This window comes from Myotis davidii, unplaced genomic scaffold, assembly GCF_000327345.1.
Source record: "Myotis davidii unplaced genomic scaffold, ASM32734v1 scaffold115, whole genome shotgun sequence".
NCBI lineage: Eukaryota > Metazoa > Chordata > Mammalia > Chiroptera > Vespertilionidae > Myotis > Myotis davidii.
Window position 1 is genome coordinate 4,133,804 of NW_006291010.1, and position 13,965 is coordinate 4,147,768.

Here is a 13,965-nt window from a genome sequence, read left to right on the forward strand (position 1 = left end):
CCGTTGATCAGAATTGAACCCAGACCCTGCAGTCCGCAGGCCGAGGCTCTATCCACTGAGCCAAACTGGCTAGGGCAGGATATGACATTTCTTAGCCCCTCCAGCAGTGGACCTTCATTTTTTTCCTTCAGGAGTGAGGTAGAAAAATCCTAGATCACCTTCTTGGATTCTTATTACCCAAGTTACCAAGAACACTGCAAGTAGCATACTGGAAGCTTAGCCAATGAGTGGTCAGAAAAGGTGTTTCCTCTGCAGTTCACGTGCAGAGGAGGGACTGCTGGTGTGCCGCAGCTGGAGCAGCCCCAGGCCCCCCTTGTCAGTGTCCGCTCTAGGCCTCACCTGTGCGTGCAGCCTCCTCCTGACAGGTTGTGACTGTTAAGGCATCTGGGCTAATTAGCATATCACCTCTTTATATATATAGATGATATTAAGATACTATTTTCCCTCTTCACTGTGTTGACATTGGCACTGATGTTGAAAAAGTCATGGTGGGTAAAACTGCAGTTTCTTTCTCAGGAATCAAATCAGTTATAGCAAACTGTCCTAGTAATCTAGCAGTATATTCTTCACCAATTGAATACACTCCCTCCTTGGCCTGCCACCCCTCCAAAAAAATATAAATCTCAACCCTTGAGTACATGTCTTTTTACTATTTGGCATGACTAGATGGGACACATGCATAAAGCACTTCTCTCCGGCATAACAAAGTGTGACAGCGGTCTCGAAGAAAGCATGTGTGCCGGTGTTTGCATTTGTAAGCTGACTTAGTCACTGTTTCCAGGGAATATCATCCTATTTTACTGGGAAGAACAGCTAACCGACTCTGATGATCAGACGTGGAATTTGGCAGACATTTCTCAAAAATAAAATAAGTGTGCCTGTCACTTAAAGGAACACAACTGACAGTATTTATTGCCAGCAATAAAAGTTTGACCTTTCAAGTAAAATTAGAATTTTAAAAAACTTGTATCTCTCACTGTGAGTTTGACAGCCACCCAATGCTTGAAGACTTTTCAGATGAGATTGGTGAAATTAACATGCAATTTTGTAAATTTACTATTGCAAAATTGAATTCTGCATAGTCTGCAAATGATGCATTATTTTCCGAATAATAGTCCTACCCGGTTTGGCTCACAGGATAGAGCTTCGAGCTGGGGACTGAAGGGTTCCAGGTTCGATTCCGGTCAAGGGCATGTACCTTGGTTGAAGGCACATCTCCAGTAGGGAGTCTGCAGGAGGCAGCTGATGGATGCTTCTCTCTCATCGATGTTTCTAACTCTCTATCCCTCTCCCTTCCTTTCTGTAAAAAAAATCAATAAAATATATATTAAAAAATAATAATAATAAACATATGATGTCACTAACTCATGCTTGGGTAAACAATCCATTCAAAGTGTAAAGGGACCAAATGGCTTTTTGTGTAACAGAGTACAAATTGGTTGATAAAGTTTCAGATTCCACATTGCAATTAATTTTTAAGCAATTACCACTTGATAAATCTTGGTGAATATTCAGGATTATCTAAAAAGTTCATTAACATCATCTTTCTCTTTCCAATGATACATCTGTGTCAGACTGGGTTTTCTTCATATTGTTCAACCTTTTTGCAACAGATTGAAAGCAGAATCAGATATGAGAACCCAGTTTTCTTTTATAGTGCCATACATTAACAGATTTGCAAACATGTAAAACGATGCTACTCTTCTATGTATGCTTTTAGAAAATAGAGTTATTTTTCATAAAATATATATTTTATGTTAACATGTAATGGGCTTATTATTTTTAAATGAGTAAGTATTTTTAAATTTCTACATTTTAATTTCTAATATGATACATATTTATAGATAAACACGAAGAGAAAGCTCTTTAACATTCTCAATAATGCTTAAAAATATAATGGGGTTATAAGACCAGTTTGAGGACAAATAAATAATAAAATTGGTATGAAGGCTCTAACTGTATAGATGAAGATGCAGAGGCACATGGGACAAGCTTGTTTAATAATTTGCATTATATCACCCCATCCTTTTGACCTCTCTCCTAAAACCAAAATACCCCTTCTCCTTTTTTAGGCTATACCCATGACTCTCACATTATTTTCTTTCCACAAAAAGCAAAACAGACTTCATCAGAGCCTATCTGTATCGAACAGGTTCTACAAAGGAAGCTTACAGAAATTAAAAGTCTAAGAAAGCAAAAAGACTGAGATTAAACATATAGGAAAGTTATATATTAGACTTTATCTGCTAATGTCTTACAGTGAAATCAACTATTTTCTATGTGAAAGTCATATTTGCTAACAAAAGCGTAATGCTTGGTAATATTATAAGAATATTTGTATCCAATTACAAAATTATTTTGCCCCAGGTAACTGGAAAGGGCACATGATCTGCATTTTCTCCAGTGAGGAAGATTCATAAGAAATGCATGTCACACTAACCTGTGAGCAAAGTTATAGGTAGTGACATCCAGGAGGCTTTTATTTTCAAACTAAAGGTGTTACAACTTAACATATGGCTGCTCTTCAGACTTCTGTGAAAAATAAGGAAAAGTCACAGGCCTGAAAGAGGATAAACATGAAGAATTCTTGCCAGAGCAACAAAAGAGGAAATGAAGGAGAGTTTAGATAAATACAGCAGTAACAGGATAACCCTAGGATTTGCAAAATGTTAATGGAGGCCAGTACTATGTTGCCAATAGTCTTGTAGAATTTCAGGTTGGTCACCTGAGGTCTTTGAAAATACACACAATATTGACCTTAAAGTTAATATTTGCCCAAATATTTCCCATTTGCAAAAACATTTTCCCATCTATACTATCATTTGACCCTCGTTGCAAGTGGTAAGGAAGATAATGTTATTTTCCCTTGTTCAGAAATGCAGAGCTGAGGCAAAGTGACTTGTGAAAGTCAAGGCTAGTCAGTGATGTTGCAGGGATTTAAACCCAGGCCTTTACTTGCTGAACCTTGTACAACCACATTACAAGGAAATTTACAGCTCCCTTTCTTTATTTGTATTTGCAGAATTAATTCTGGGAAATTTAGAACTTTTAAAGAATCAACTGACCTTGCAGGAAGTAGATACAAACATATCTCTTCTGTTTGTACTTATCCCAGGCCACGCAACTGACATCTTTTAGAACATTTCAAGTACATGAATGCTTTTAATACACCAGTGAGAATTTATAGAGGAAGAGGCTACAGAAAAGCTAATCATTTTTTTTAATAGAATCATCTTACAATAACATAGGAATAGATGCACCCATGAGGAGTGTCTGTGCAGCCAACTTGCCATCTTGAGGAATGGATCAAAATGGATATTTCCTAAAGGCAGTACTTAGCATGTTAACACCCACTGCACTGTTTTTCAAGAAAAACAGCGAATTCGAAAGCAGGGAAGCAAACCAACAAGAACTGATAGATTTACCTTCTAAAGACAGGCAGATGCATTGTTGCATAAGACTACCACTCCATTTCATTAATATACTGCTTTCTTATTTATAAACCATTTTTATATTGAGAGTTAATGGGAAGGAGAGATAAAAGTCAAATGAATACTGACCTCAGAGATAAGACTAAACTAAATTGTTAGACGAGAAAGAGTGGAAGCAAGGATGAGACATAAAACATCAAGCAAGATGATTGTAAACTAAAATGCAGTCAATTTGAATATAAATGTAGAAGATGACATGTTTGGCTGAAAAGCCCTGGGATGAATGGCAGAGTATAATGGAGACAATAGAAAAATGCTGTAGGTGGAATTATTTTAATTAATCTATTGCAAGCTCTGTATAATGAAAATATTAAAATATAATCATGAAAGTTTATAAATATATTTATTATAAATAGAGTATGATCCTTTTATCACATCTTTTGCTACTTAGACAGACAACTTAAGGAATCCAATCCAGTTTTAGGATCTCTCTCCCTTCCTCTTTCTCTTTGAAATCAATTAAAAAAAATACCCCCAGAAAACAAATAAATCTCAGGAATATCTGTAATGCTTGAAGCTCTTACCACCTCTAAGCATTTTAATTGTCCTTAAAGGTGTGGAAAAGAAGGCCCCAAAAGTTCTATTTTCACAGGAGTTTTCAAATTGTCTACTTAATTGAGTATCTGTTGGGGTTCAAAGAGGATATTTTAAAGATAATAGTTTCCTCTGCCCTGGCCGGTGTGTCATCATCCATGCACCAGAGGTCACCAGCTAGATTCCTGGTCAGGATACATGCCGAAGATGCAGGCTTGCTCCCCTGTCAAGGTGCATGTGGGAGGCTGCCAATCGATGTTTCTCTCTCAGATGGATGTCTCTCTCTCTCTCCCTTTCCCTTCCTCTCTCTCTAAAAGTCAATAAAAACATTTTAAAAATAAGAATAGTTTCCTCTATGCCTATGTATAATTTATTGCTTTATTACCATTGAAAATAATCTATATTTGTTGTTGTTGGGACTGAAATAAAATACAAATCTGATATATTTTGAGATACAGGAATGACTTCAAGCAATTTACTTAGACTTAAAGGTGAGAAAACTGAGGCAAAGATTCAAGCCTAGTAAGTGATGAAGCAAAGATTCAAACCCATGCCTTTGGTTATTTTAGTTTTTTATATTTGCCTCATAATTATTTTGATGTTTATCATTTAATTTCCATGTATTTGAAAGGATTTTCTAGATATCTTACTTATTGAGCCTTATTTTAATCTCTGATAGTACCCCTTTCTTGAGGTCCACTTTGATATTTAACATAGGCAAAACTGACATAAACACAGGTTTTAATGGTTACTGTATGGTATATAATTTTTCTTCCCTTTAAACCTATGTCCTTTTATGGACAGCATATAGTTGAATCTTTTAATGTAATCTAGATTGGCAATCACTGCCTTTTAAATACAATGTTTAATTAATGTATGATTAATGCAATTATGAATATGGTTTGGTTCAATTCTACTATCTTGTTATTACATTCCAATGTCCCACTTGATTACTCCTTTTCTACTTATTTTGTTACTTAGATATTCTTTAGTATATAATCTTTAGCCAATTATTGGCTTTCTAGCTCTACTTTTTATATTTTTTAGCTAGTCAAAGGATTATAACATGCATCCTTAATTTAACACAGGCTGCTTAGAGTTAATATTGTACTACTTCCTTTAAGAAACATAGTAATAAAATTTTCAGTTGTGCTCCCTCCCTTGGGCCTTTGTGGTATTGAGGTCCAATATTTCCCACTGAAATAATGTAATCATGTTATTTATTGTTTTTACTTTAGATAATGTGATAAAATGCTATTATTTTCCTTTAAATAGTCATTCTTCTTTAAATACACTTTGGAAAGAAAAACTGTGTTTTATATTTACTTATTTACCATTTCTAGTGTTACTCATTCCTTTTTCTAGATCCAAATTTCATCTATTGTAATTTACTTCAGCTTGAAATATCTTCGTTAGCTTTTCTCCAAGTGTAGATCTGCTTAAGGTTAATTTAAAAACTTTTATTTATATAAAGATACATTTATCTTACTCTCATTTTTGAGGAATATTTTTGCTGAATATAGAATTCTGGCTTGACATCATTTATTTTTCTTTCATCACTTTAAAGTTGTTCTGTTGCATTTTGGTCTCCATTATTTCCAATTAAAAGTCACCTGTTAACTTAATCAATAAGAAATTAAAAAAATACAAGTCACCTGTTATTTGTATCATTGTTCCTTTGTATGTTGTTGTTTATCCTTTACTGCCTTCAACATTTTCTCTCAATCTTGGGTTTTCAAAGAGTTTCATTATGATGTTCCTAGATGTGGTTTTCTTTGTATTTATCCTAGTTGGAGCTAAATGTCTTCCCTTTTTTTTTCTTTTTTAAACCAAATTTGGAAAATTTTTAGTAACTACTTTTATGATCCTTTCTCTTTTCCTTTCTCTTTGAGACTTAAATCACATGTAGACTAGATTGTTACAGTCCTTGAGAACAGGTCACTGGAGCATTGGTTAATTTTTTAAAATCTCTTTTTACTCTTTATTCTTCATATTGGGTAGTTTCTATTAATTTGTCTTAAGGTTCACTAAACTTATCTTTAGCAATCGCCAATCTGATTTTTTAAAATTGATTTGATTGAGAGAGAAATATAGATTTGTTGTTCTACTTATTTACGCATTCATTGGTTGATTCTTGTATGTGCCCTGACTAAGGATTGAACTCACAACCTTGGCATGTCAGGACTATACATTAACCAACTGAGCCACTCAGCTAAGGCTCCAAACTGATGTTAAGGTCAATCAGTACATTTTTTTTTATTTTGGATATTTTATTAATCTATACAAAATCTTTATTTGATTATTTTCTACAGTTTTAATTTTTCTGTTAGAGTCTCATCATCTCTTCACTTATCATGACTATGTTCGGGTAGGTCTGTTTGGGCTTTGAGCTTGATCCTAAGGTATAGTCCTTTCTGAGGACATGGTCATTACTCTTTAAGCATGGCCTTTCTGGGGTCTCACCTGAATGCCTGAGGTACTCAGTGAGGTCTCTTTGCATGGGTACTCCATCATCTAGCGCTGCAGCTCCTCTAATATTTCCATTTAGTACTTAGACCTTTAGTAGGGAATCTCTGCTACATGAGTCTCACTACTCACATATATATCCTAGTAAATCCTCATGTAGACTTCTACCCATAAGTTCCTTACATAGCAACCTCTTCTTTGGCCAACTGCTCTATAAATTACAACCTTTTTTTTTGGCAGTGTAGTATTCTACTCTCTGTGTCCTCAACTCAGCAAGACAGTAGTTTAACTAGATCTCCATCTCCCTGAATTAAAGCAGAAAAATAACCCAGTCAAAAGCTGAGAAAACTGTGGGGCTCACAATGTGTATTTCCGTTCTTTGAAGGATCAGAGGACCGCTGTGACCATTGTCCAATGTCTGAAAGCAGTTTTCTCATAGATTTTGTCCAGGTTTTTTTTTATAGCAGGAAGGTAGGTTCAATATCAGTAAATCATTTAGGGCTGGAATAAAAAAATACATGAGTTTGGATTTAATTTTTTGAAACCCTGTGAGATAGTATTTGTGAAGTAGATACTATTATTATAATCCAATTTTGTAAAGAATTAAATTCAGACTAATATTTAGTAAGAGAGTCAGAATTTGAACCTCAGCAGCCAGATTTCAGACTCTGTGCTCTGATTCCATATACTGTGCTGCTTCTGTAAAATGAAATTGTGCTTTTCCTTCATAGTATTTATCACACTCTTTTCTCATAGATGCATTAATATTTTTTAACTTTGCTATTTTTCTGCTATTGTATAAATACATATATTTCCTGTTTAAAACTGCCTCCTCACTGCCTAGCAAGGTGCTTGGTAGGAAGTCAATAATATTTGTTGAATGAATGAATGAATGAATGAATGAAGATGCCACTATTATAAAAAATATTTTGAAAATAGAATCTTTTTCATATAACTGGTATTTGCATTTCATCTTGCTAGCCACATTGTGGCATCAAAATTCTGCAACAAAAAACAAGCAAAAATCTAAAGGTGAGAAATATGCAAAAAGGTGACATACATGATTAGAATCTTTACAATTATATACATCAAGATGTAATTATATGATGGAAAAGAATTACAGTAGAATTTTTACTCTTGATAAGACAGCAGTAATTAGAAATCAGCCTGGTATGTTCAACATATCTACTGATAAATAATGACACTAGTTAATGAATTCAGTATAGAGCTGATATATTTGACTGGTGAATCTAGATGTCACCTCCCCCCACCCCCAAGTGTCACTTTTGATTAAAGTGAAAAAAAAAAGATGCCCAGGTTTTCCACTTTGAATATAAAATTAACAAAAAGAAGAAACTATTTTTGCTAATAATTATTTCCAGAGACTTTGTATCACTTATTTTCATATTTTAAATGTCAATAATAAACAAATTATTTTTAAAATGTATCTTTATTGAACTTAAAACTGTAACGTTATGGTTCTTATAGTCTTCTACACGATGAAACAACATGCATTTATTTTTATCAGAAACAAAACTGCATGATAGTTTTAAGCTAATTTTGTGTTAACAAATCTCTGAAAGATATGCTGTAGACTTCACATTTACATAAAATTAAAGAAAGGATGCTTCGGCAAATGCAAATAAATGCAAAAAGGAATATTTTGATCCATGATTAGAATCACTCATCACAATATGATAATAATACAAAGGCAAAATTTTTCACTCAGAATGTAACTAATGGTTGTAAGCTATTTATAGACTGAGTATCCTGACTAATTAATTTAGAAATATATTGATTGTATTTCAATATCTGCTTTTAAATCTGAGCTCTTTGAAAACATTTTAATATTAGAATTATATGCACTCACTTCCGCAGTTCTACAATATGACAAGCCCCACAAAATGATTTATCTCATTTGGTGCATTATTAATTGTATGAATTGACTGTTTAACCTCTATTGATTTATATTTCTTACTTAATGTTCAAGTTAGAAACAGAAGCAGAAATTATTTTACAGTAGAAAAAAATTTACAAGAGTTAATTCTAGCAAATAGGGAAGATGATTTTACTATTCAGCATTATGTATCCTCCCTTCAGTAATTTTCAAGGTCTTGAAAGAGCACTCTTATTTTTAAAATAAAAGTTTTTAAGTCTAATAAACTTATTGAAGATAATCCTTGTATCCTCAGGAATAGTAGCTTTTAATTGTTTCTTTTTAAAATTAAATTTTATTGGGGTAACATTGGTCAATTTGGATTTTAGTGGAATGTTTAATCCATATTCATTTCTTATTTTTATAACACTGAATATAATTTTGACCTGACCATACCAATAAGAAGCCTTTTATTACTGTAAATATTTTGAAAATTCATCAAACCATTCTGATACCCAGGAGATATTTTTTCTTAAAGTGTAGGCCATGTTAGTGGTCCTGTTTATGTGTAGTGAAAGCCATGGAGAAGGTGATATATAATTACTTTTAGTGCACTTCAATTCATTATTGCTTACATATGTCTATAGATTTTTCTGGGCTAGTCCCAATTTCAAATATTTTTCCCCAAAATGCTCACAAGTCACCCAAGTAGTCCAGAAATCTCAATACTTTGACATACTAAAATACATGCTACATTTCCAATATTGGTTATCTTAAATGGAGATGTAATATAATTCTTGGACAGGCCATATGTCTTGATACTGGGTTTGGAAACTATAGGAAACTGAATTTGCTTTCAGTGTCAAAGAGAATATACCTTAGGTTCTGTAGTTTATTTACTCAGAAAAATATCTTTCAAGCAGGTTATCTTGTGAATTTCAAAGTGATTTTGTTGTCTGCAGGTTCTTGATGTCAATCTTAAACCTACAAGCATGAGGTCTCCTCAGGGCTGTGAAGAATCTTAGGTAGAACTTTCTCATCTTAGTGAATGTGGAGTTGTAAGTGACTTTTACCAAGCTGGCAGATCTCCTGCTTACACAATAGGTCATAATATGATTGATAGTTATGTTTCCTAGTGGTTATTAACAGGGCAGGCATTTTTCTTTCATGTTGGTATTAGTTTTTCTGTTTGTATCCAAAAGAATATAGGCTGTGAGATCAGAGAATGGACAAGACAAATGTTCTAGGTAAATTGCTCTAAGTCAGGCAGGGAGGGACAGAGACATCATAATTCTAAGGAAAGAGTTATTTGAAAGGCATAACGGAATCACTTTATCTTTGATGTAGATTAAACTGATTATTACCCAGGAGAAGAAGAGCAAGGCTTTTAAGAAACAGGCCATAGAGAGGAATAATTTCATAGAAAAAAATAGGCCTGGAGATTCTAAGAAGTCACAAGATAATGTAGCAATACAAAGTTCTGAAGAGTAATAAAAATGTATAAGAAAACAAACTTTTAAGGACATAAGTAAAAAGTGTTTCATACCTTTGCTCAGCTCTCATGCCCTGAATAGTGTCCTTTGAGTAGCTACAGTATGTTATCACCAAAAAATAAATGACAAACTTCCAAGTTTTTCTTAGGCTTCCCTTCCACCATTTTTCACATTTTGTGCAATTTTGGAAATCCTCTCATCCTTCTGTATCACCTCCCTTAGTTACTTTATTGTCTCCCTCCTTCCTTCCTACAGAAATTGGCTACCACAGTTATTTGTCTTTGTATTTTGCCCTGCATTATGAAATAGTCATTTATGTCTATTTCTTTCATTAGGTTTGGAGATGCCCTTTGTGGTATCTGTGATTGTTTAGCTTACCGTAACTCAAGTAATGAAGAAATGATTTTTCTGTTTTGTCTTTAAATTTAAGTGGAATGGGAACTGATAATACACGTTCACAGAATAGCCTCTGCTTGCATAGATAGTATTTACTTGTAGTTCCTAATATTTCACTTTACCTATGCGCATGATTCAAAGCAAGGTCAGGTTTCCTCATCCGTAGGTAGCATATAACAAGCTTCGTCTCAATAAAACTTGCCACGCTTGCTATATCTTCAGCAGAGGCTTCAAATGGTTTTCCCAGAACTGCTCCTTTGCTGCAAAGCTTAAAAAATACACACAATATTTTAAATATCCTAATAATATCAGGATATAATTTATCTTTTAAATAAGCAAAACACAGATATGTACACATACTTTCACCAAACTACAAGTAAAATATTAGTGTTTTGATTATAAGTTAAATAAATTGTTTCTGTTCACTATTATGTGACTATAATGGAAAATAAGTAACACATTTTACTGTAAAATGCTTCCTGTAAAATATTTTAGAAGTATGATATATTTTAAAGGAGTGTCATTTGCTAGGAATGTCTGTTTTAAAAATAAAGCACACAATAAGCAAAGACATTAACAGAAAACCAGGTATAAATCATATTAAATACCAGTGCTTTTATGAAAACCCAGCTGAGCAATGATCTAGCACACTATCAAGTTTGATTTAATATAATAAGAGGTATCGGAAGTAAACTCCTAGGAGCCATTAACATGATCAGTGATTAATTTGAGTCTGAATCATATTCTCTAGGATGTTATTGAAAGAAGAGAAGTAAAAATTTATTAGAATTTATTGGCAGAGGCCACAGTATCTGCAAAACATGGCAAGAATGTGGAATTCTTAATAAAAATTCCAGGAAGTCACTGGTTTCTGGACACTACGAATAAACTATAGAGAAAAAAACCCCAAACACTAAAAAGTGTCAATAATATGACAAGGGTAGATCAGCACTTTGTACCCCCACCTCAGAATTTTCTACTGCTCCTTCAATTCAAGGATGATGGGGAAGAAAAAACTCCACCTTCTGTTTAGGGACCTTATTCAAGGTATCAGCATCTTTGCTCTTTCCTATTGTGTAGTTCTGTTTCCTATTACATCACAGTATTCAAATTCTAGAATTTCTTGAATGATTTTTATCTGCTAAATAAAATCAGCATTATCTTTTTCAAGTCTTAAATACCCAAACCTCCTGGATTCTTGATACAAAATTTTACAGAAACAACAAAGAAACAAACAAGCCACACATTTTATATATTCTTTGCCCCTTCCTGTCTGTACTCCTCTTTAATATGGTGGAGCAGGCAAGCTTCCATTCCCAGGCACACTTACCGTGGGATGAATGTGGGCCATTTAGGGAGGAGTTGGGGAGTAGTTTCCATGAGGGCATTCAGATCCTACAGAGCAAGAGGAAGCCAACCTTCAGATTTAATAATATTAAAGGCTTTGTCTATGACCACCAAAACCAAGTGAAGAATAAATGCCCTATCTTCTAATGTCTGCAATATTTTCTACTTCTATGAGACTCAAGGCCAGAGAAGAAATAAAAATAATCAATCTTAACACACTGAAGGGAGTACTTCATAAAACCAAACCGTAAGACAGTACTGAGAGACAAAGGTAATTTTTCAATTCACATTAAAATGAGAAACAGGCAGCCTGCTGGGTAGGTTTTTATGTATATTTGTAGTAATCTTGTTTTATCAATCAAGTATTGTAAGATAGAGAACTTTCTTAATTTTATCAACGATTACTTTATTTGTTTTTGCCAAAGTGGTACATCTCTGAAATAAGTTTTGAAATAAGGCAAATAAGTAGAGAATATGTTGAATTTAAAGGTAGAACTGTAGGTAAATGTAGACAAAATACTAATATCATGATTATAAAAAACAGACCAGATATTTTACTGAATTTTAAAATTTCTATGCAGACATTTGTAAAGACTGGGAAGTTAATTCCCCAGAAGACAGAGGACTTTAATATGGTCTAAATTTGCTTGAATGTAGGAAAAATGATTTTGTTCAAGTTATAGTTGTCTAAAACTAAAATAGTATACAAAATTTTTGATGAAATACATTATGGAGATAAGGAAATAGAAACTTCTAAACCACTTGACATGTCAGTGAGAAGACTTTGAGTTAGGAAAAATAATATACTAGGTGTTAATTTTTTATTTCAAAATGAAGCCTAAAATATTTTAAAATCAAACATGGACAAATTAAAAGCATAATATTAAAGGGAAAAGGCAGTGAAAATCCTTATTGGTGTAGTTGTTTTGAAAAGAAGCTAGATATTAAGTGAGATTTCAATAGTAAAATAAAATCACAAGCTCAAAATCTAATAAGAAAATACATATTTTATAAACTATACTTGATAATTTTCTGAAAACAAGGTGATAATACTTTATGAGATACTTTTTCTAAGGTTTTTCTTTTATTTTACGTAATAAATATCAAACCTATTTTCAGAAATTGTGGCACACAGGAATTTCAAGGTTTGTTAAAAACATAGATAAAAATAACATACATCCTTCTAATTGCAGAAATAACCAATATTAAATATTACATTGTGGGTCCCATTCTTAAAAATTCCACACATTTTAAAAAATTAGGATCATCATTAGCAATATTGATATTGCTAATAGGTTCTCCCTTAATTAAATATTGTGTGGTGAATGTTTGCCAACTATATTTTTTAGACATAATTTTGAGTGATCTCTTTTTAAGATCTCAGAGAGAACAATAAATATTGAAAAACATGGCATCATTTGAGTTATTAAATATCAACAAATTAGGGTATATTATCCATCCAACCAGTATATCTTAAGGTTTTTACATTGTCTTTGAATTAAACTATGGAAGATTTTAAAATATGAAAAGGCAGTATTCTTTTAGTTATTTTGAAAAAGTGAGACTAAGGAATAGGAGGAAATAAAATTCTAAAGAAATTAAAAATTATATATGTGTAAATTTTAAATTAAAAGCAAAAGGTAAAGAATTAAGTGATAGAATGAAATCAGAAATGTGGAGGACAATCTTTAAAAATGAAACATATTAAAGAATTCATTATTGGAGAAATCAAGATGGCGGCATAGGTAAACACCTGAAATTGCTGCCTCGCACAACCACTTCAAAACTACAACTAAAGACAAAACAGACATCATTCAGAACCACAGGAAGGCTGGCTGAGTGGAAATTCTACAACTAGAAGGAAAGAGAAAAGCACACTGAGACTCAGGAGGTGTGGAAGTAAAGTGCAAAGGTACGGAGGCTCGAGCGCGCGTGGAAAGGGGCTGGTACCTAAGAAAGGCGGCTGTCTTTTTGAATCAGGAGGGAGTCACAAGCTCCCGACTGCTCTGAACTCCATTTCCGGGAAGTCTCTGGGGACCCAGGACTCATACAGGGAGAAACTGGACTGTCTGGCACCGGGCAGAACTCTGAACTCGAGGGCGACTTTCCCTCAGAGGTGCTTGCATCAATTAAATTAATGGAACATTGAGACACGTGGCCTCTTAGGGCAGGGCTGAGGATCTGCCATAGCTGCATGCTCTGCCCTGTTGATTCGTTGAGACCCCGCCCCACCCAGGCTGCGGCAGATGCTTTTGCATATGAATGCCCTGGCCGTTTGCAACCTGAAAATTACCTAACATATTGCAGCTGGGCCAGACAGACCCAGGACTTCCAAGAGCAGGCACAAGGCCCCACAGCAGCT

At 33.8% G+C, this 13,965-nt stretch overlaps 1 protein-coding gene across 1 annotated transcript in view; it reads right to left on the bottom strand.

The window, feature by feature from the left end:
* The window catches only part of SPATA16 (spermatogenesis associated 16), a 234,774-nt gene that overhangs the window by 159,281 nt on the left and 61,528 nt on the right, over nucleotides 1-13,965 (bottom strand). Inside the window, exon 2 of the mRNA XM_006764120.2 lies at nucleotides 10,379-10,524. Within this exon, the coding sequence (XP_006764183.2) occupies nucleotides 10,379-10,524 (146 nt within the window). The remainder of the gene's footprint in view (nucleotides 1-10,378; nucleotides 10,525-13,965) is intronic.